The sequence below is a fragment of the Vombatus ursinus genome, unplaced genomic scaffold, assembly GCF_900497805.2.
Source record: "Vombatus ursinus unplaced genomic scaffold, bare-nosed wombat genome assembly UNPS02010461.1, whole genome shotgun sequence".
Lineage (NCBI taxonomy): Eukaryota > Metazoa > Chordata > Mammalia > Diprotodontia > Vombatidae > Vombatus > Vombatus ursinus.
In genome coordinates, this window is record NW_020950239.1 from 4,945,687 (window position 1) to 4,967,456 (window position 21,770).

At 39.8% G+C, this 21,770-nt stretch overlaps 1 protein-coding gene across 8 annotated transcripts in view; it reads left to right on the plus strand.

The window, feature by feature from the left end:
• The window catches only part of RUFY3 (RUN and FYVE domain containing 3), a 129,914-nt gene that overhangs the window by 49,873 nt on the left and 58,271 nt on the right, over positions 1 to 21,770 (plus strand). Inside the window, exon 1 of one of the 8 annotated variants that reach the window (XM_027854474.1) lies at positions 21,185 to 21,203. The exons of the other annotated variants lie outside the window; for them this stretch is intronic. Within the exon in view, the coding sequence (XP_027710275.1) occupies positions 21,200 to 21,203 (4 nt within the window). The 5' untranslated portion in view covers positions 21,185 to 21,199. Of the gene's footprint in view, positions 1 to 21,184; positions 21,204 to 21,770 lie in introns of those variants that run through there. 8 annotated transcript variants of the gene reach the window in all.

Sequence of the window (21,770 nt, forward strand, 5' to 3'; positions counted from 1 at the left end):
CCTTATTTAAACTGAAAAGAATGTTCTTTGGTTGAAAGAAAATTATGAATTAAGAAAGGGAAGAAAATCAGTGTTCACACAGAGCCTACCTACTATATGCCAGGTACTATGCTAAGCACTTTTACAAATATCTCATTTAATTATTAATATAGGACACTATAAAGTAGACTGATGGATGATAAAGCCTGTATTTTGCCTTTAAAACATGTTGTCTTTTCTTTGCTATTGTTTTGTTTTGGTGGGATAAGAAGGTGGGGAGATGTGTTGGTTTGGGGGGGCATGGCCTGGGGTTTCCCATTTTCTGGTTCTCTGGGCCCAAGCACCAAAGCCATGTTGCCATATTTTTCCACCTCTCTGATATAACCGAGAGTGATGATGACCGAAAATCGAGGTTATGCTATCTTATGCTTCTAAATTAACAGGATGATATTAAACCAAACAAACATAGTTGTCTGTTTTGATTTTTCTTGTTAGGAGAAATGTGCAGCCTTTCTTTTGTTAACCGGTGAATTAAAAACATGTAGCTCAGATGCAGAATATACAACGGTAATAACCTTAATTGCTAGATCTATGTGACTCCTTAAATTAAGCTTTCAGCCCTTTATAAGATACTTGGTGATTGGGGCATAGAATGAATTTTGAGTCCTGAGAATCTTTCTTCCAGTTTCAGTTTCCAGTTTCAGGCTTTGACATTTTTTTTTCTTTCTTTAAAGCGATTTTCTTTGGATCCCGGCTTGCATGACGTTTTATCTTTCTTTTCCTTTCTTTTTGCCGTTTGCAAAGACTCTTGGGAGGATTTGACAGAGTTGGTGGAGCAAATACGTGGCGATCCAGAAGGTGCGTGCCACAGCCGACATCTTTCCAGCTGTTGTTTTCATTTTCTAGTGGAGGGCGCCCTCACCTTCGGTGTTGCTTCCAGTGGTAGTAGAGCTGTGAACACACACCGCCGGCCTGATTGGGTCACAGGGTCCTCACCTAACCTGTCCTGTCTTGTCTTTGGGCTCCTGCTTCCAAGAGAGGCCTTAAGGCCTGTGGGAAGTATCTTTCTTTGAACATTTGCCTAAATCCCATCCTAGAAGGGTGCTGTTTCTGGAACCTAAGATGGAACCACCTCCTTCCAATTTTTCTCTAGCCCTTTTCTCCTCGGACCATGATCACTTGTGTGACTTTGGGGAAGTCACTTTGTGAAATGAGGTTAGACTGACAATCTCTGGAGCTCCCTTTTAGCCCTCCGTCTGTGTTCCTAATTGGCAAATTTGTTCATCATCCAAGTGAAAATTATATTTTTTTATCAAGCAATTCAAGTAGACAATTATGTGCCAGGCCCGTAAATGGTGAGATAAGTAGTAACAATACAGAGACAGAATGGAAGAAGGAAGGCCTTGTCCTCAAGAAATGTAAATCCTGGCAGTTGGATGACGTATCAAAGGGACCTCAAAACACCTTAGAGACATTGAAATTTATTTTCCGTACAGACATTAAGAGATACAGAGAAAGGAGATACCTGGAGTTCAGCTCCGCCCCTCGAGTCGTTGCTCTGCCCTGGCAGCCTTTCCTCTAAAGATGCCCCGGCACAAATCCTCTGCTCCAATCAAGCTGGTCTTTTCACACGTGCAGTGCTCATGCCCATCATTTGTCTTGTTTGTGCTGTTTGCCCCCTCTGGCATGCCTTCCCATTGCCTTTCCCCCATCTACATCCTGTCCGTCTTTCAAGGTCTAGCCCAAGTTCCATGTTTGCCATTAAACCATCTCTCCTATTCTAGGCCATGGGGATCTCTTCTTTTTGGAAGCGTTTTTGGATGAAGCAGTTAGGTGGTTTGCTGGATACAGCACTGGGCTTGGAGTCAGTAAGATCTGAGTTCATATTCTGATTCAGAAATTCGCTAGTTCTGTCACCCTGGGCAAACCACTCAATCATTCTCTGCCTCAGTTTCCTTATCTATGAAATGGTGATTGTTTGCCTCAAAGGGTTGTTAGGAGGATCAAATGAAATATCGTAAGACACTGTAGTGTAGTGCAGTGGATAGAGTGCCAAGCCTGGAATCAGGAAGACTCATCTTCCTAAGTTCAAATCCAGCCTCAGACACTTAATAGCTAGCTCTGTGACCCTGGGCAAATCATGTAACCCTGTTTGCCTCAGTGTCCTTATTTGTAAAATGAGCTGGAGAAGGAAATAACAAACCACTCCGGTATCTTTACCAAGAAAACCCCAATAGGGTCACGAAGAGTCAAACGTGACTGAAACAACTGAACAAAAACAACAACAAATTATTGCTGTTATCGCTGCCTGACAACTTAGTATTTAATTACTTTCTAGTTTTATATGGGTCAACTTTATCTCCTCCTCTAGATCGTCAGTTCCTTTAAGACGGCTCCCATGTTGATGCTTCTCTGTGTGTCCCAGGGTGTTGGGCTGTCTAGAACTGTTTATCTGTTTGGTCTCCAGGAGGAAGATTAGATCTAGAGTGCACTTGGCCGAACCTCCTGTTTAATCAGATATCTCAGTTGACCACAGGGCCTCCCATTCCATGTCTTCCTTCATGTCAGTAACTTTCTCTCTGTGTATCTTCTCTTGAGAGCTGTTCTTCATGAAATGTTAAAAGTGACCAGTTACTATGTTTCATAAAGGCAAAATAGGATAGATTGACTAATTTTTTTCTCAGTTTAATGTCTTGTTTTAATATAATAAACAAAGTGACCAAAATTGCTTTGATGGAAAAAGTAGTTAAAAAAAAGGGGGTTCTCTAAAAACCAAAAGAATCCATTGTTGGATATTTTTTCCTTACTTTTCATCTACTAAGAAGGTCGTTGAATGTACAAATCAGCAAAGTAGGTATGGTGTGTGATACAGTGGGAATAGCCCTGGATTTGTAAGTCCTAGGTCCTCAATTCTACCATTTCCTAGTTATATGATCTTGGGCAAGTAGTTTAGCTGCTTTGGACCTCAGTTTCCTTACTCTAAAAAAAAAGGGGAGTGGACTAGATAACTTCACAGACTTTGAGAGTTAGGCAGGACATCAGTCAATGGCCATCTTAGTCTAATCCGTGCACAAGAGGAGTCCTGACAGTAACATAACCAATACAGTGGCTTTCCAAGCCTTTGCTTGGAAATCTACAAAGACGACAAACCCGCCATCTCTCCTTATTAAAAATTCAGTTTACTTTGATTCACCAGCATTTATTTCTCCTTGCTTCCCCTACCAACTAAACAAAGGGAAAAATCCTCATACAAATATGCACACTGAACAGCAATACAAATTCTTGCATTGCATGTCTTATTCTATATCTCAAGTCCCATCACCTGTCTTTTAAAGAGGCCAAGTAGCATGCTTTACTGTTAGGCTTCTGGAATTCTGTTTTGTCATTGTATTGATCAGAGTTTTTCTCAAGTCTTTCAAAGTTGTTTTTCTTTGTAAACATAAATAGTTGTTCTGGTTCTGCTCACTTTACTCTGCATCAGTTCATATAGTTCTTTCCAGTTTTCTCCAAAACCACCTGTTTCATCATTTCTTACAGCACAGTCATATTCCATTACACTTATAGACCGTAATTTGGGTAGTTGTTTCCCCAGTAAATTGGCACCTCTTTAGTTCGCAGTTTTCTTTTTTTACCCATGGAACTCACCACCTCTTGAGGTAACCTGTTCTGTTTCCAGAGAGCTCTAGCCTAAATTGCTCTCTTTAAGACTTCTTTGCTCCCAATTCTCTCCCTTGTTGCCAAACAGAGTCTAATTTCTTTTCCACATAAGAGCCCTTCAGATACTTGAAGACACTAGGCTCCCTCTTAATGTAGCCCAGGATTGCATTGGCATTTGTGAGAGTCACATCTCACTGCTGACTCTGGAGCTCGCTGTTCATATTAAAATCCTCAAGTTATTTCCCAAAGAGCCGCCTGTCTAACCATAACTCCCTCATCTTGTACTGGCCAAATTAATTTTTTAACACCCAAATATATATAGCCCTATTGGATGTTATGTATTATATAGCCCTATTGAATTTCATCTTAGTGGATTCTGTCCCATGTCCTAGACTGTTTGGGTTACCTGATTCTGTCAGTATGCTAGCTCACCTTCCCACCTTTGTGTCCTATCAACATTTAATGTGCTTGATATCCATGCCTTTTTCCAAGTCATGGATTAAAAATGTAAAGAATGCAAAGCAAAATACAGATACCTGGGGTATTCCACTGGAGACCTGCCATGTTGACAGCAACCCATTAATGGTGACTTTTGAGGTTGACTGTCCAATCAGGTCGAAGTCCATTTCGTTGTATTATTGTCTAGCCCACGACTCTCCATTTTTTTCACAGGAATAATATGAGGTGTTTTCAAATGCTTTGCAAAAATCTAGGCAAACTGTATCTACAAATTTACCCTTTTCTACTGATTTAGTAATCGTGTCAAAAAAAAATGAGGTTTGTTTAACAAAACCTGTTTCTTTTTTTTTTAAATTAAATTGTATTTTCATGTCTGCATTCTCTCCTTTTCCCTTCTTTCTTCTTCCCACCAATTGAGAAAGCAAGAAAAACAAAACCCCTCTTACAGACGTGTATAGTTAAGCAGAACATGACATGTGTGACCTGTTCCTGATGAAGCCACGTAGCTTCGGTGAAGCTCTTGTCTTTTGTCTTTTGATAACTCTCCACTTTTCTAACAAATAATAGTCAAGCAAGAGAAAATCACATATTATTTGTGTCTGACAAGTATGTCTAATTCTGCACCACCACTCTGTCACCTTTCTATCAGGAGGGGGAAGCATGTTTCCTTGCCACTCTTCTGAAGTCACCGTTGGCCATTGGATTGACCTGATTCTTTGAAAGTTACTTTACTTTGCATCCTTGTACTTATATAAATTGTTCTCTCATTTGTGCTCAGTTCACTCTGTATCAGTAACTTCCCAGGTTTTTTTTTTTTAATCCATTTCTTTCATCACTTTGCATGGCATAATAATATAGCTATATTCATTTACCACAGTTGGTTTAACCTTTCACTAATAGATAGGCACCCATACTTTTTCCTGTTCTATATATAACGAAAAGTACTGCTGTGAATATTTTATACCCGTGGGTTCTTTATGTCTTCATTTTCTTTGGGATAGAGTCTTAGAAGTGGTATACAGTATACACACTTTAGTGACTTTTGGGGTGTTGTTCCAAAGTGCTTTTGTAGAATGCTTGTTTCCCCACTTCTAAGCTCCATCAATAGTATATTGAGGTACCTCTCATCCTGGAGTCCCTCCAACAAGTACTGTTTTCTGTTTTTGTCATATTTACCAATCTGATGGGTGTGAGGTTGAATCTCAGAATTGTTTTAATTTGCATTTCTTTTATTTTTAGTGATTTGAAGCATTTAAAAATGGTTATGGATACTTTACCCTTCTTTTGAGGATTGCCTGTTTATATCCTTTGACCATTTGTCTTTTGGGAAGTAGCTCTTGTTCTTATGTATTTGAATAAATTCCTGACATATCTTGGCTGTCAAACCTTTATCAGAGAGTCTTGCTAGAAAGATTTTCCCCAATATTCCCCGTTTCTCTTTTACTCTTAACTATTGATTTTGCTAGTGCAAAAGCTTTTCAGTTTGTGTATTCAAAGTTGTCTATTTTAACTTTTATGATCCTCCCTATCATTTATTTGGTCAAGAACTCTCTTCTTTGTGAGAGATATATTTGATATGACCTTTTATATCTAATTTCTTTCTGATATGACCTTTTATATCTAGGTCATGTGTTCTTTTAGAGCCTATTGTGGTATATGATGTGAGATGTTGACTGCTTTCCCTTTCTCCCAGCAGTTTTTGTCAAAAAGTTACTGTTTACTCTCCTAATTGGTGTCCTAAGGTACTCTGTGGTGTAGCTACAAAGTCCTAATCTGTTCTCTTATCATGATGTGATGACCTTTGGTTCTTGGAAGGCTATATTTAGTGGAAAGTTGACTCTAGCAGTTTCTACCATTCTGGAAAGGCTTATATGTGTCCCTGATAAGAGACCAAATATGTTTTCTGAGGACCATCCTACAGAGAGGCACATTGCCAGTTGGCTAGTCAGTTGATGAATTTTTTTCTTGGTCACAGTGACCCATGAAACAGAAAAAAAATTTTTTTTTTAATCTCTTAGGTGCTGTTGTAGCCTTTGGGCTACATGTCCTTTGGCCTCTATAGATATGGTAGTATCATGGCATGAAGGGGGTAGAGGGTGATAAGAGTCTCATGGTTGTTAGATGGTCGGTAAAATTCAGTTTGATTTTTGGTATTCTAAAAGTAAGATCTTTGTCCTGTGACTAGCAAGGAGGCATGTTGCTGGAGGTGCTGAATCATATCCGTCTTGACATTCTTGGTATTAATGAAACCAGAATATAGAAAGGATTTGCAGCTAAGTGGATGGAGGACTCACAAGTACTCTTTGGAGAAGCAAAAGATTTGGCAATGTGACTTTTATTATATTCCCAAAAGTGCAAAAGAAATATTTCATAAGATATTTAATTATCACTTATTGTCAAAAACACCTTTATTGAGAGTCATTGCAATTTACATTCTGGTATTAGTTGCTAAGGATGGAGCGATAGAGAAATCCTGTGAAGAATTTGAAAAGAAATCTCCAGGCCAAATTAATAAGACTCTGAGTGTTGATGACCTCATTGCAGTGGTGGGAAAAGAATGCGGAGGTGTATTTTGAAAAATGTATGGTTCAGAAAAAAGGAAGGAAAGAGGTCAAAGACTTCATGCCTCTTTATCATTATCATGAACCCTTTATGATTGGTTAGCATTGAACCTAGCAAGTGCAAAGTAACACCATAAAGAACAAAATTGATCAGTTTTTGAGATAGGAAAAGGCTCATTTGTAGCATTCATTTTTCTAACTTTTGGGTTTCAAATTCTTTCCCTCCCTCCAGCTGTTCTCCCCCACCCATTGAGAAGGCAAGGGATTGTTTTTAATGTGGGAATTGTCCTTGAGTATTGTCAGGCCTAGGAAAACTGTCAGCGTAATTGATCATATCAGCAACGAACTAACAGAAACCACATGATCATCTCAATAGATGCAGAAAAACCTTTTGACAAAGTGCAACACCCATTCCTATTGAAAACATTAGAGAGCATAGGAATAAATGGAGTCTTCCTTAAAATGATAAATAACATCTACCTAAAACCTTCAGCAAGCATCATGTGTAATGGGGACAAGCTAGAAGTATTTCCAGTAAGGTCGGGGGTGAAACAAGGATGTCCATTATCACCGCTGTTGTTCAATATCGTACTGGAAACATTAGCTTTAGCAGTAAGAGAAGAAAAAGAAATTGAAGGTATTAGAATAGGCAAAAAAGAAACAAAACTATCACTGTTTGCAGAGGATATGATGATATACTTAGAGAATCCTAGAGAATCAAGTAAAAAACTACTTGAAATAATAAACAAAACAGAGTTGCCGGCTATCAAGTAAACCCACATAAATTATCGGCATTTCTATGTATTGCCAACAAAGTCCAACGGCAAGAGATAGAAAGAGAAATTCCATTTAAAGTAACTGTAGACATTACAAAATATTTACGAGTCTACCTCCCAAACAAACCCAGGAACTATATGAACACAATTACAAAACACTTTTCACACAAATAAAGTCAGACCTAAATAATTGGAAAAACATCAGTTGCTCATGGGTAGGCCGAGCTAATGATGGCAACTCTACCTAAGCTAATTTACTTATTCAGTGCCATACCAATCAAACTACCAAAAATTATTTTATAGAGTTAGGAAAAATAATAACAAGATTCATTTGGAATAACAAAAGGTCCAGAATATCAAGGGAACTAATGAAAAGAAATGCAGGGGAAGGAGTATGGTCAGGCCATTGACTTATAAGAACTAAAATCAGAATGAGTGAAAAACAAGAAGAAATAATAAGGAATTGAAATCTTTTTTTTTTTTAAGGCAGTTGGGGTTAAGTGACTTGCCCAGGGCCCTACAGCTAGTAAGTGTCAAGTGTTTGGTCTGAGGCCAGATTTGAACTCAGGTCCTCCTGACTTCAGGGCAGGTGCTCTATCCACTGCGCCACCTAGCTGCCCCTTGAGGAATTGAAATCTCAAAATGAGAAATGGGCAACAGAAATGACAACTACACTGTCTATATTCATTTCATCCAGAAGTTTAACTAGTATAAGATTAACATCTGTACCTAGGAGCAAAGAGCCCAAAAGCATTTTAATCAGCAAACATCAGACTTCCTTGCCAGATGGAGAAGATGGCTGCCAAGGGCAACATTAGTTTATGTAATATAAACCCATTTATAAACTCTTAGAATGAAGGTAGCTTATTATGTGCAATATCATTTCAGATAAAACAGAGAGGAACAGTAGAGGTTAAAACTCACTTAAAGAAAGCATGTCAAGTATCCACCTGAGCATTGTCATTCCAAGGACATTCAAGGATAAAAATAAAAGGACGAGAAATGGAGAAGATTGGCAGAAATCACTTTGATAAGCTTTTCTCTTTGTAGTATGGTGGATCCAGCACAGTTAGACCCTTATAGCATAGTCCCAGTTGCACTTAAAGCTGGTCTAAATGGCCCCATGGGTGTTGACCTCCTTGTGTCTCTGACTCCTCCTTCTCGTTGTGCAGCTCCCAATGGGATTGGTTCCGTCCTCTCAGATGTTGCAGATCGCAGTGGTCTCAGGCCTCCTCCAAAGGCCCTCGGACTGGATGGGAGAGCTTACCACTATTCCTCTTTGGTTTTCGAGGTTATTGTTTTATCAGGGTCCCTTTTCTGTCTTCGCTGCAGTGTTTGTGGGAGAGCTGCCTTGCCTCGTCTACACCTTTACTAAATACTAGCATTTTAACTCAAAAGATGAAGCATCTCTTTAATGATCCATTGTAGAATCTTCCTAGCCTTCAAAGTCAAGCTCACAGGTAGAATCCTTTCTCTTCCCTTTTCTGAGGATTGGGACATCTACCGTTGTTCAGTCTGTTGGCTACTCTCCTATTTTGCACAGTCTTTCAGCTGTTACGGACTTAGCAATCACAGCCTCCAGTTCTTTCAGGCCCCATAGATGTAATTCATCTGCACCAGGTGACTTGAATGTATCCTCTTATCTCGGGTATCCACTCCGATTTTAGTAATTTCTGTCTTGTCGTCTCAAGCACAAACAGCCTTCTCCTTGGCAGAGAAAACAAGCACCATTATTGAGCAGCTCTGCCTTCCCTCTGTTTTCGGTTATCATCCCATCCACTCCAAACGATGGTCTTATCCCAGTATAGCTGAAAGCCCCTTGGTGTCGTCCTTAGCTTCACTTGCTAGCCCATTCTGATCTTTAGCGTTCCCTATAGTATTCTTACAGGATCTGGGTACTTGGTCTTGCTTCCATATTTTGGATGTTTCTTTTCAGAATCTTAAGTTAGTGGATGAGTTCATGATGATTTTTCATCAATCCCTTCAGGAAAATTCTATTTTCTTTTGAGTGGAATTGTCTCCTTCCTGTGTCTTTAGAATTTCATTCTGGAACACCTCCCACCCCTCCTGGGTTGACTTCTGTGTTGGGTATTCGTTCTGGGGATCCTACCTGCCTTTCTTCTGAAACCTCTGAGATGCTTTCTCCCGATCAAGGTGCTTGTCAGACTGTCGACCTGACCTCTTTTGTCACAACCTTGGACAGAGCAGTCACTTCCTCCTGAGGTTCCCATCATTCCCACCCCAGCAGCCTGTTTCTCCTTGTTAGTAAGAATCAGATCTAGAACAAAATTTCTCCTTTTGGTTCCTCTTACCTTTTGAGGTGGCTTAGTGAGAGCACCAGGTTTGGAGTCAGGAAGAGTCATTGTCCTAAGTTCAGAGGCTTCCTAGCTGTGTGGACCTTGGGCAAGTACTTAACCTTGCTTGCCTCAGTTTCCTTATCTGTAAAATGAGCTGAAGAAGAAAACGGCAAGTATCTTTGCCAGGAAAACCCTAAACGGGGTCACAAAGAGTCAGACACAACTGAAACAACTGAATAACAACAACCACCTTTTGATAGATACAGTTCTCACTCAGGCAAGTCAAGAAATGATCTGCTTTTGACCTAGAGAGAATTCAGCAAAACATCTATATAATTGAAACCTCCTATCCCTACTAGGTCATAGCTCTATGCCAAATTCTTCATCTGTTCACTCTTTCTTTTCCAGGGCCTGGAGTATACACTAATGACAAAATCACTTCTGTTCCTTCCCCTCTGACCTTCACCCGCATCCTCTCCACCATTTTTTCTCTATCCAGATTTCCTCCCATGAGTCACCCATCATTACGGTTTCATGTCAGCTATAATATAGCATAATCTGTTTCCCAAAGTAGTTTCTGTTTCTCCTTCGCCCAGTTTCCCTTCATTTTACTTCTCTCCCAAGCCTTGGATTCCTTCTTGTCCCTGGAGGATGTTTGTATGCCTATTGACTATGCAAGACGCAGAACTGTATATTTTCTACCAATAGCACAGACTCCCAAGGAGAGGAAATGCATGGGGTAATTCTTGAATGTCAAGGGACCATGACAAATATAGCAGGTGTCACAAAGCCTCTGGGTGGCTGGGTGGGAGTCCTGAAAGGATCAGTTGGCAAGGAAGTGGGGGCTTGGGGTTGGGGCATATTGTCAAGTTGGGAGAGTTGATTGAGGGGGAAAACAAACCTCCTTAATATACCTTGCTACCACACCCCTACCTTTACTTACTCTTCTGAATTACACACACCCTTCTGTTACAAGTCAGTAATACCTGGGAGGTTAAAATTGACTCCTTGTATTTGGTCTTCTAGGTCTTTGTTGTTGTTGCTTTAAATTTGAGCATTTGTGTATAGACATTTGAGGCCAAGGGACTTCATTCTCTGACTTCTTTCTTGGTTTTTTTCCTCCTGTGAACTTGACTCACCGCTGTTCTTCCTTCACTGAGGCTCCTTTCTGTGCCGTCTGGGTTGCGGGGGGATATATGTAGGCAGTTTTTCCCTCCCCCATCCTTTTCAGTTCCAAACCGTTTTCCTTCAGATTGTAAGTCACCTGCTAAGTACAGTCTCCCTAGCCTTTGTTAGTTGTGCTCTGTCTCTGGCCGAGAATCTGTCATCTCTATTCTTAGTCTGAGTTTTTCCTTTTTTTATTGACTTTGCCAGCGTGTATGAACGTTTCCTTATACAAAGAACAGAACCAGGGGCAGCTGGGTGTTGAAGTAAATAGAGGCTGTCTGGTCTTGCAGCCAGGAAGACCCAAGTTCAAATCCAGCCTCAGACATTTACTGGCTGGATCACCCTGGGCAAGTCACTTAACCACTATTTGCCTCAGTTTCCTCCTCTATAAAATGGGGATCATAAAAGCACCAACCTCCCCAGGTTGTTATGAGGATCAAATGAACTTGGAATGACAAAGCGCTTAGCACAATGCCTGACACATAGCAAGCTCTATATAAGTATCATTATTATTTATTATTATTGTTGCCTACATGATGTCATTTTTCTTCTTATTTTTCCGAAGTCCTCCCTTCTCATTCCTTCTTTTACAACTTTCTCCCAAGGAAACTCAGGTAGATGCCTTCTAACTTTCAATCCACAATCCATGAAAGTACTAAATGCAGGTGAAAAGAATAATAATCCCAGAGCAGGTCATTCTCCTCTTATTAAATGTATTGTAATCAACGTTGTCTGTGGGCCTTTCATAATAAAAAAATCAGAAATGGATGGGAGTGCCCTCATCGCTAAGTAATGTCCAGTGAGATAGTTTGGGGTCTGTATTTTAATGTTTTAACCTGTGATTGGAGGGTGGAGCAGAGAGCTCCTCCTAAAACTTCCACTTAAGGAGATGCCCAGCACAGCCATCTCTTCATTTCCCATCAGATTATACCCTTCTCTATGTCATGCCCCACCCGAAAACCACTTGTTCCTTCAAGATTTCATCTGCTTTAGGACTCACACCTCATCTCCACCCTCTGCCCCTGGGGTCCCTATGATTGCAGGGCACTGGAGCTCACTCTGTTTGCTTCAAGGTAAAATATGCCCAGTTCCACTGGAGAAGTCTTTCCAAAGTTGACATCAAACCATTTAATATGAATATTCTTAGGGTCTATCCATCCAGCCTCCATTTCCAAATTTATCTAATTATGCTCTCATCTGTCTATTTAGGTAGAATAGCATGCGAGATCCTGTCAAATTCTAGCAAAAATCTAGGTAAATTATACAGTATTCCCTTGATCTACCAGTCTCAACAGTGCCTAACTCAGGCTGCTTGATGTCAGTCATAAAGAGAATTATTAGGTCATCGTAATCACCACCATGAAAACAGATTTGGACTTACGCCTTGCCCATGGTGAGCAGAGAGTAGAATCTACATCCATGAAGGAGAAAGTGTATAACAACATAACCATGTAATGATTGTGCTTCAAATCTGACTCTCTCAGCTTGAATTCCGTCTGCCTGGTGAGATACAAACACAAATCTTGTAACTTGCATAATTGTTGACAGTAATTCTTAATTAACTAGATGGACAAGTTCCCGTTAATGAGAGCAGGAGTGAACAATTTTATTGATTTAAACTAATAACCTCCACCTAGTCTAAAGCAAGAGTAGGCCTTCCCCCGCCCCCACCTCCTAGTTCAGCACTACCCTGACTCTTCAGACTAGTGCCCCATTCACCTCCAAAACAAGATTTCAGAAGAGGAAGGCACCATGGTATATAATGAGGAAAGGGCTGGATTCAAACTTTGGTTTGGAACCCAACTTGGCCACTGCATCTTCTCTCCTCTCTGGGCCTTGGTTGGGAAATAAGAGGGATGGACTAGATTGACCACTAAAAATGTATAATCCTGTGATTATTATTACTTTTAATAATCACCCACACTTTGGGGATATGACAGGTTAGAGGGGATATGACATTTAAAGTCTCAGTAAGTGCTGATTTCATTAGTGAAAGGTCATGGCTTCACTATAGGAGTCAGTGGTAAAAGCAGTCCTCATAAATGTGTAAGTGGTTAACTTTGATGTTCTTTGATGTACCAGCTATTTCTGAAGTGGGAGGAATACTTGGTCATGGTTTGTTTCGGTCTTAAAACCTTAACCTGCTTGATTTAACGGAACAAGAGCTAGGCATATGGAGCATCGCCTAAAGTAACATACACGTAGATGGAAAATCCTTAATGGGGGCAGCACGTTTTGACCTCTGAGCCTCTCCTCCCTCTAGTTTTGAATCTGAATCATGTTGAACAACATTAAATTGGAAAATAAACCAGGCCTTAAGGGAAGAATATAGAGAATTGGAATTAATGTTCTCCAAGCCGTTGTAAAGTTGGCGAACCCTTAATTTTGAGGCAAATTAACTTAGAATGTAATGATTCTGTTCTGCCCATTTATCACTTAAATTGAGTGTAGCGACACCGAAGACCAGTACAAAAGCGGCCTGGCCAGAGTGTGAACGGGTCAACAAAAACGACTCAGTGCACACGTCCCACCGATGTTAGGTCAGTGACTTCATCCTTGGGTGTAAAAAAAAAAAAAGCATCTTATTAGCTTGTGTCACCATTTCAGAGTAAGTACTCATCCATAAAACTAAATCATTTTTGGTTGTACTCCGCCTTCTCAGAAAGGCCATCAGGGATTTGACCTCATCTCTTTTCTATTCTGTTGAGCCCATGAACTTCTCAAGAGCTGCGAGAAGTTTATTAAGCCACCTCAGCAAGAAAAATGCTTCTGTATAACCCGGTACCAGGATTTCCTTTCCCTGTAATGTCCAGTTTCATTTGAAGATTTTTTTTTTCTTTTTGTCTTTTTTTTCTTTTTGGCTTCTGTGAAAACTTCCTCTTTCTTTAATACAGGATGTCTCTAAAGTCTTAGTGCTATTTATGCTTTATTATTACAGTCAGTTCTGCTGTAACTGTGACATATGCATCTTCAAAAAAAACTGCAAATCACACAATTAAAAACCACAGAGCTTGTGGGGAAAATGGGGTTAGGAGCACAAGAGTCGAAAGCTCTAGCAATGACACACATGTAAAAAGGTTGTTGTTGGGTTGTTTCAGTCATGTCTTAGTCTTTGTGACCCCATTTTGGGTTTTCCTAGCAAAGATACTGGAATGGTTTGCTTCTCCAGCTTATTTTACAGATGAGGAAATTGAGGCAGACAGGGTTAAGTGACTTGCCCAGGTTCACACAGCTAGTAAGTGCCTGAAGCCAGATTTGAACTCAGGTCTTCCACTCCAGGCCCAGTGCTCCATCCACTGTGCCATCTAGCTCCCCAAACAAAAAAGTAGGAACCTAAAAAATTGCTAGCCCAGTTTTATACATGTTAAATGGTTAAGACATCAATGCTACAGTGCAACTCTGGGCTTAGGGGGAAGGCCAGGGCAGAAGGGAGTACAGGTAGTGTGCACCAGCCCTTCTAAGGGTACTCAGAGCTCCTGCACTAGAGAATTGACAATAAATATGGCACTTTACATGGACAAAGACCTGAAGTCTGCCTGTCAAAGTGGCCAAGGTTGCAGCTCGTGAATTACTGCAAAGGGGAGCAGTTTTCTGAATTCTCTGAATTCTCAAGAAATTGAACAGAAACAAACTCAAATTTATGCTCAAAATGTTCCTTAAAATATATCCTTCAGGTTGAAATCTTCCCCTGCCAGGCCATGTTAAAAAAGGTTCAAAGGCTGTGAGTGTTTATTTGGTTTTGTTACTGTTTAAAGGGGAGTTCATAAGAATTTTTTTTTAGTGTTCTTCACATATCCTTTTTTTTGGAAGGGGGGTTGTTGCCCTGGAATTAAGCTGTTCCAAGTGATGGTGTAAGATTAGACCATGCCCTGGAGGAAACTCCAAAGTAAGTAACTCTAACCTGCATCTGAACAGGAAGCCTTTTTTACAGGTTAGACGTACATCTCTCCTCCACTTGATGGGGAACTCATTACCATTAGAGGCACTTTTGGCTAACTCCATCAGGAAATTTTTTCTAACACTGTGGTGGTATTTGTAACTTTTAATTATGATCGATTTGGCTAATAACAACAATATTACCTAGTGTGTATGTGTGTGAATATACATATGTGTGTGTGTATGTGTGTGTATATATATACATACAGAGAGAGAGGTGTATATGTGTGTATACATATATATGACCAAGAGTGTGTGTGTGTGTATATGTGTGCACAAATACACACACACACATCACTTTAAGATTTGCAAAGTGTTTTAAAAATAGTACCTCATTTGATCCTCACAACAACCCTGGGAAGTAGATGATATCATTATGTTCATTTTACAGATGAAGCAATTGCAAGCTGCCCAGCGTTACCCAGCTGGTAAGTGTCTGAGGCTCAGTTAGAATTTGGGTCTGCCTGACTCCAGGCACTGTGCTCCTGTCTGCCCTGTGTTGCTTATTATAGGAATCACAGCGTTTTTTTATTATTAAAAACAGGTTGATGGGTTGTTTTAATTAAAAATTACATGAAAATCATCATAGATAACACAGTTTTTTCTACCATTTTAGGAGAGTTTCAGAATTATAGAATAACTTTAAGGCTCAGTGTCTGGAAGAGCCTACAAATAATTATCTTCCATTGTTTTTTTCTAAGCCCTGGCACCACAGAACTCGCATTGAGCCTTTCTAGAAGGGCATGGATGTAGCTTCGTGGTTGTTCCATGGCACTGATCTTGACCTTACTCATGTCCGGAGCACAAGGAGGACTTCTGTCTATTAGGGAATTTTACCTTGTCAGGCCTACTTAGAGTATGTAGCTAATTAGCAGCATTCTTCAGCAGCCTTTCACAGGAGAGGCTGGGATAAAGGGGGGAATCATTGCAGGGAGAAAGGGGGAGTGTAGAGGAACATTTACCATTCAACTGGCATGGCTTATTACAGAATGAGAAAACATTTCCTGTTCAAGGGCAGGAGATGGGGAGGTGACCAGTACTTTTGGAGTTATGAAAGAAGTTCTCTTAACCAAGACTGCAGGGTTGAAATAACTCTTTAGACCAGAATCCAAGTGTCTCCCCTCCAAGGAAAACAGTTAGTTATTACAACAACTGTGTCTTTGGCTTGGTTTATTATGCTGTTTCTTCTTCTGTATTAGTTGGAGGCTTTATATCCTTAGGCCACCAGATAGCTTGGGTGGATGGGGGGGATCCCTATAGTGTTAGTCAATCAAATGATGGTGGTTCTTATCCTTCCCTTCCCCCACTCAAGCAAATCCTTCATGAAGTCTCATGGAACAGCCCCCCACCATTCTGCTGCCTTTATCTCATGACAAAAGCAGGTTTGCTCCACAAGCAATCTAGAGGGGTTGCATTCATCTACTCTCTTCTCAAGAACCTATTCCTGTAGTAGATTTCTAAGACATACCCTCCAGAACTCCATTAAAACACTTCCTTTGTAGGCATGTCTATGGAAGGTTGACGAAAGTCATTTTACTGAATCATTGATCCATTGTAACTAAAACCCAGGAAATGACCCAAACCGTGCCCTTCCTTCCATTGGCGGGTCTTTTGAAATATCCCTTCGGTGGTGCAGGCTTATTCTTGAACCCTCGTTGTGTTAACTCCCTGGAGTATTTCCTCTGCTTGCCGTCCCGTGATAAAACATCCTGCCCATGCAGCTGAACTGATAGAACGTGTCTGTTTTCCCATGGCCAATTTTAACATTTGTTGTTGTTCAGTTGTTTCAGTCACATCCTACTCTTTGTGACGCCATTTGGGATTTTCTTGGCAGAGATACTGGAGTGGTTTGCCATTTCCTTCTCCAGCTCATTTTACAGATGAGGAAATTGAGGTAAACAAGATTAAGTGACTTGCCCAGGGTCACAGAGCCAGTAAGTGGCTGAGGCCACATTTGCACTCAGAGAGATGTGTCTTCCTGATTCTAGGCCTGGCACTCTATCCACTGTGTCACCTATCTGCCCTAATTTTAACATGAGGCAGGGAATTCTAATTGTACTCTTCTTCAGGATGAAAAGCCTCATGGTAAAATTACTGGGGTGGTTAGGGGTGGGGGGAATGGAGGAGGTTATGACATTGTTCTGTGATTTCATCTGGGTAGGAAAGGCCCAGGGTGGAAACTCATGCTATCACAGTGGATCTCCAGTGTTTTTATCTGAAGACTTAGTCTTAGAGTGTTTTCCTGGGGCCCTGAAATGGGAGGGTCACAGCTAGTCTGTGTCAGGCAGAAATGGCCTGCAGGGTCTCCCTGCCTCTCAGGCCATCCCTTTGTCTACATGCCAGACTGGCTTTCTGCCTGTGGGGTAGGGTGTTTTTATATCCTGAACCTCTCTGCCTATCCATCTAATGATATGGACACCTTCTCAGAATAATGTTTCTAAAAGCAGAAAATAAGAGGCAGCTAGGTGGCACAGTGGTTAGAGCACCAGCCCTGGAGTCTTGAGGACCTGAGTTCAAATGTGGCCTCAGACACTTACTAGCTGTGTGACCATGGATAAGTCACTTAACCACAGTTGTGCCTTAAATAAGTAAATAAATGGAAAAAGGAAAATCCATAGGATTATGAAGGAAGCTAGCTACATTGGAGTGGTTACTTAAAAGTTCTTGGACTCTAACTTAAGAAGCCCTGCTCTAGAGCAAAGTAATTCTATCCATGTAAGTGATAATTTCTCATTCAGAGAATTACAGAATGTGTGAGACAAAGGATCTTAATGATACTTAGTCTGACTTAAAAGAAGGGAATTTTTTTAAAGAAATACTAAATAAATGGGAGGAAATAGAAGCCTAACAATCATATCCATGAATATGGATGGATTAAACAATTAATAAATGAACAACAAGAATTAATATGGAATTTAGGGAAAAAATACAAGGCCACATCAAAGTCCAAATGAAAAGAAAAAATTTTTAACAAGCAAGGAGAAATATGTAAATTAGAAAAAAATCTATAGAACTGACAAAACTAAAAGCGAGTTCTTTGAAAAGTCAAACAAAATTGATAAATCTTTAGCTAATTTCATTAAATGGATGAGAGGAAAATAAAAGTAACAAAATAAAAGTATGAATAAAGTCAAAGAGAAGAAATAACAATAATTTTCAGAATCTACTGAATAATAAAAGGAAATGGAATGAGCAGGAAAGTACCTATCAAAAAGGAAAAAAAAAAAAAGACCCCAGTCCAGGTGGTACTTCCAGGTAGAAGTACAAAATGAAATTTTAATTTTTGTTGTTATAGCTCTGGTCAATTACTTTTAAAAAATATATATGTATTTTCAGTTCCAAATTCTGTGCCTACCACTAAACGCTTCCCCACTCATTGAGAAGGCTAGCAATATAGTTAATACCCATTATGCATGTGAAGTCATTTCCACATTAGCCATGTTGCAAGAGGAAAAAAAAAAATCAAGAAAAATAAAGTAGAAGAAACCATGTTTTAATCTGCACTCAGAGTTCATCAGTTCTTTCTGTGGACATGGATAGCATTTTATATCAGGAATCCTTTGGAATTGTCATGGTCATTGTGTTGATCAGAGTAGCTAAATCTTTCATGTTGATCGTTGTTACAATGTTTCTCTGTACAGTGTTCCCCTGGTTGTGCTCACTTCACATTCCATCAGTTCAAATTAGTCTTCCCAGGATTTTCTGAAACCATCTCCTTTATCTTTTTTTACAATACACTAGTATTCCATCACAATTATATGCCACAACTTGTTCAGCCATACCTCAATTAATGGGCATCTCCTGGATTTCCAATTCTTTGTTTCCACAAAAAGAGCTGATATATACACACATGTACATATACATATGTATGTATATATACATATGTATGTATATATACATATATATGGGAAAGGACTTTTTATACGGATATGTCTATTTTATACATATACATATTTTTATATATATATATATGTATATATATTTATATGATCTCTTTGGAAATACAGACCTAGTAGTGGTATTACTGGGTCAAAAGGCATGCACATTTTCTGCCCTTTGGGCATAGTTCCAAATTGTTCTCCAGAATGGTTGGGCCAGTTTACAACTCCACCATCCCCTTCAGCGTTTGTCCATTTCCTTTTCTGTTAGCCAATCGCTGATTTCCTGAATTTTCTTGACCTTTTGTTCTTTCAGATGAATTTTGTTATTATTTTTTCTAGCTCTATAAAATAATTCTTTGGTAATTTGATTGGTATGGCACTAAGCAAGTAAATTAATTTAAGTAGTCTTGTCATTTTTATTATATTGGTTCAGCCCACTCGTGAGCAAATGATATTTCTCCAGTTGTTTTGATCTGTCTTTATTTGTGTGAAAAGTGTTTTGTGATAGTGTTTATGTAGTTCATCTGTATGTGTTAACAGGTAAAATCTCAAGTGTTTTATACTGTCTGCAATTATTTTAAATAGAATTTCTCTTTCTATCTTTTCCTGCTAGGTTTTGTTGACAATATGTACAAGTGCTGATGATTTATGAGATTTTATTTTAATATCTTGCAACTTTGCTAAATTTGTTAATTGTTTTGACTAGTTTTTTTAGTTGATTCTTTAGGGTTCTCCGTACTATCATTATGGTCTGCAGAGAGAGATAGTTTTGTTTCCTCATTGCCTATTCTAATTTCTTACATGCCTTTTTCTTGTCTTATTGTTACGGCAGTATTTCTAGTACGATATTGAATAATAGTGGTGATAATGGGTGTCCTTGCTTCATCCTGATCTTACTGGAAAGACCATTAAAGATAATGCTTGCTTTGGTTTTAGACACATACCGCTTATCATTTTGGGGCAGCCAGGTGACACAGTGGATAAAGCACCAGGCCTAAAGTCAAGAAAACCTGGGTTCAGATACCACCTGAGACACTTACTAGCTCTGTGACCCTAGGCCAGTCACTTAACTCTGTTGACCTTAGTTTTTTCATTTGTGAAAATGAGCTGGAGAAGGAAATAGTAAACTATTCTAGCATCTTTGGGAAAAAAAACTCCAAAAGGGTCATGAAAAGTTGGACTTGACTGAAAAGCTACTAAACAACAAAATATCATTTTAGCAAAAGCTCCATTTATTCCTTTGCTTTCTCGTATTTTCAATAGGAATAGGTATTGTATTTCATTAAAAGCTTTTTCTGCATCTGTTTATATAATATGATTATTTTGGTTATTGATATGGTCAGTTTAATTTTTCTAATATTGAACCAGTCCTGCATTCCTGATGTAAATTGATTAATTACTTTTAAAACACAAAAAATACACATATATATTACATATATATATACATAATATATGTATGTATATGTGTATGTATCTGTATATGCATAGTGTAAACATTGAATCACATTTCCTTCATTTATTTGTAGAAAGCTACTTGACACAAATCATTCCAAATAATCCTGTGAGATTGATTGCCACGTATGTTGAATGGACTCAGAGTAACAGTGCACAATTTAAGATCCTCCTGAAAACAATTCAGTGTTTCAACATTATAATAGTACAATGTAGTAAAGTATAGCTTGTTACGCTTTCCAGGTATCTACTATTCTCCTGAATTAATGAACAATAACAGCTGTGGGGATGAGGCTGATTCTTGATCTGCTTGAGGAATTTATAGGTTGCCACCCTTTGGAGACTTTGTCCCCATTGCAGCTGTGACATTTGTCAGACTTGGTCCATTTCCGTAGAAAGCACCAGAAACCAAGCTAGAGATCTGGCCCAGACATTGCTTCAGCAGAAATTTATTTTACACAAGTTTTCCAGCTGATGTTGGAACATCCTTTTCAGGAATGCTGTTTTCCTCTGAAGTACATGATTTGGCTTATTGTTGACCTGTATTCCTACCAAGCCCTTGGGCATCGTTTGCCTTGGAGATTCTTCTCCACCCACTCACTGTCTGAGCAAATGGGAGATAATGAGAATGTTTAAATAGGAGAACTCACCATGTGGAATGATTGGAAGAGAGATAAAACTCTTGGAGGACTTTCTCTTTCCCTTGTGTACTGGAGTTTGGTCAGGAGGGATTTCTTTCTTCTTCCCCTTCCGGGAATACATTTGCAATGGAACTGGGCTACAGAAACACCAGGCCAACATGGATACATGCTTGCTTGCTGTCTTAAGAGCCGATTTCAAGGACTCCGCTTCTTGAAATCCAGTTCTGAGTAGACTGGTTGGTGCCTTGAGCCGTGGCCCTGCTGGCATCTGAGGCAGCAGGAGAGACATTGCACAGGATAAGGATTCTTGTTCGTTCTGAAAGAGTCTAGTGGTGACCCTCACTAGGATTTTAGGGGCTGGAAGCTGGAGTCTGTTTAAATAGCCGAGGAACCATGGGTGAGTAGGCTCAGTGAGGCTGGTACATCAGCATGGCTAGCCAAAATGTTACGGCACAGGGGGTTGGCTGCCATGCTGTTAGAAATTGACACGCCACATGTGCTTTGACTTTTCGGTTCTTTTTTTCCCTTTCCTGGGCATTATATAGGTTCTTGAAGGATCTTGGGGCTGCAAAATTCAAGTGTCGTCCTCTCTCTTCCACGATCTCACATACAAAATCCTTCTCCTTCAAAGCCCTTTAAAACCTAGCTTTCCTGTCTTACTTTTCCAGTCTTCTTACACCTTTCTCCTCCTTTCCCCATCCCAAACACTGTTCCATCCAGTGACACTGGCCTCCTGGCTATCCACGATCCAGGCACTCTATCTCTCATCTCCCATTTTTTCTCACCGTCTTCCATACCCAGAATGTTCTGCTTCCTCATCTCTGGCTCCTGGCTTCCCTCAAGTCCCAGCTAAGTCCCAGCTTTCTATAAGAAGCCTTCCTCGATACCTCTTGATTACAGTGTCTTCTCTCTGTTGCGGTTTGGGGTGCTGGGAATCTGGGAACCCTGAAATGCAAGGGCATGG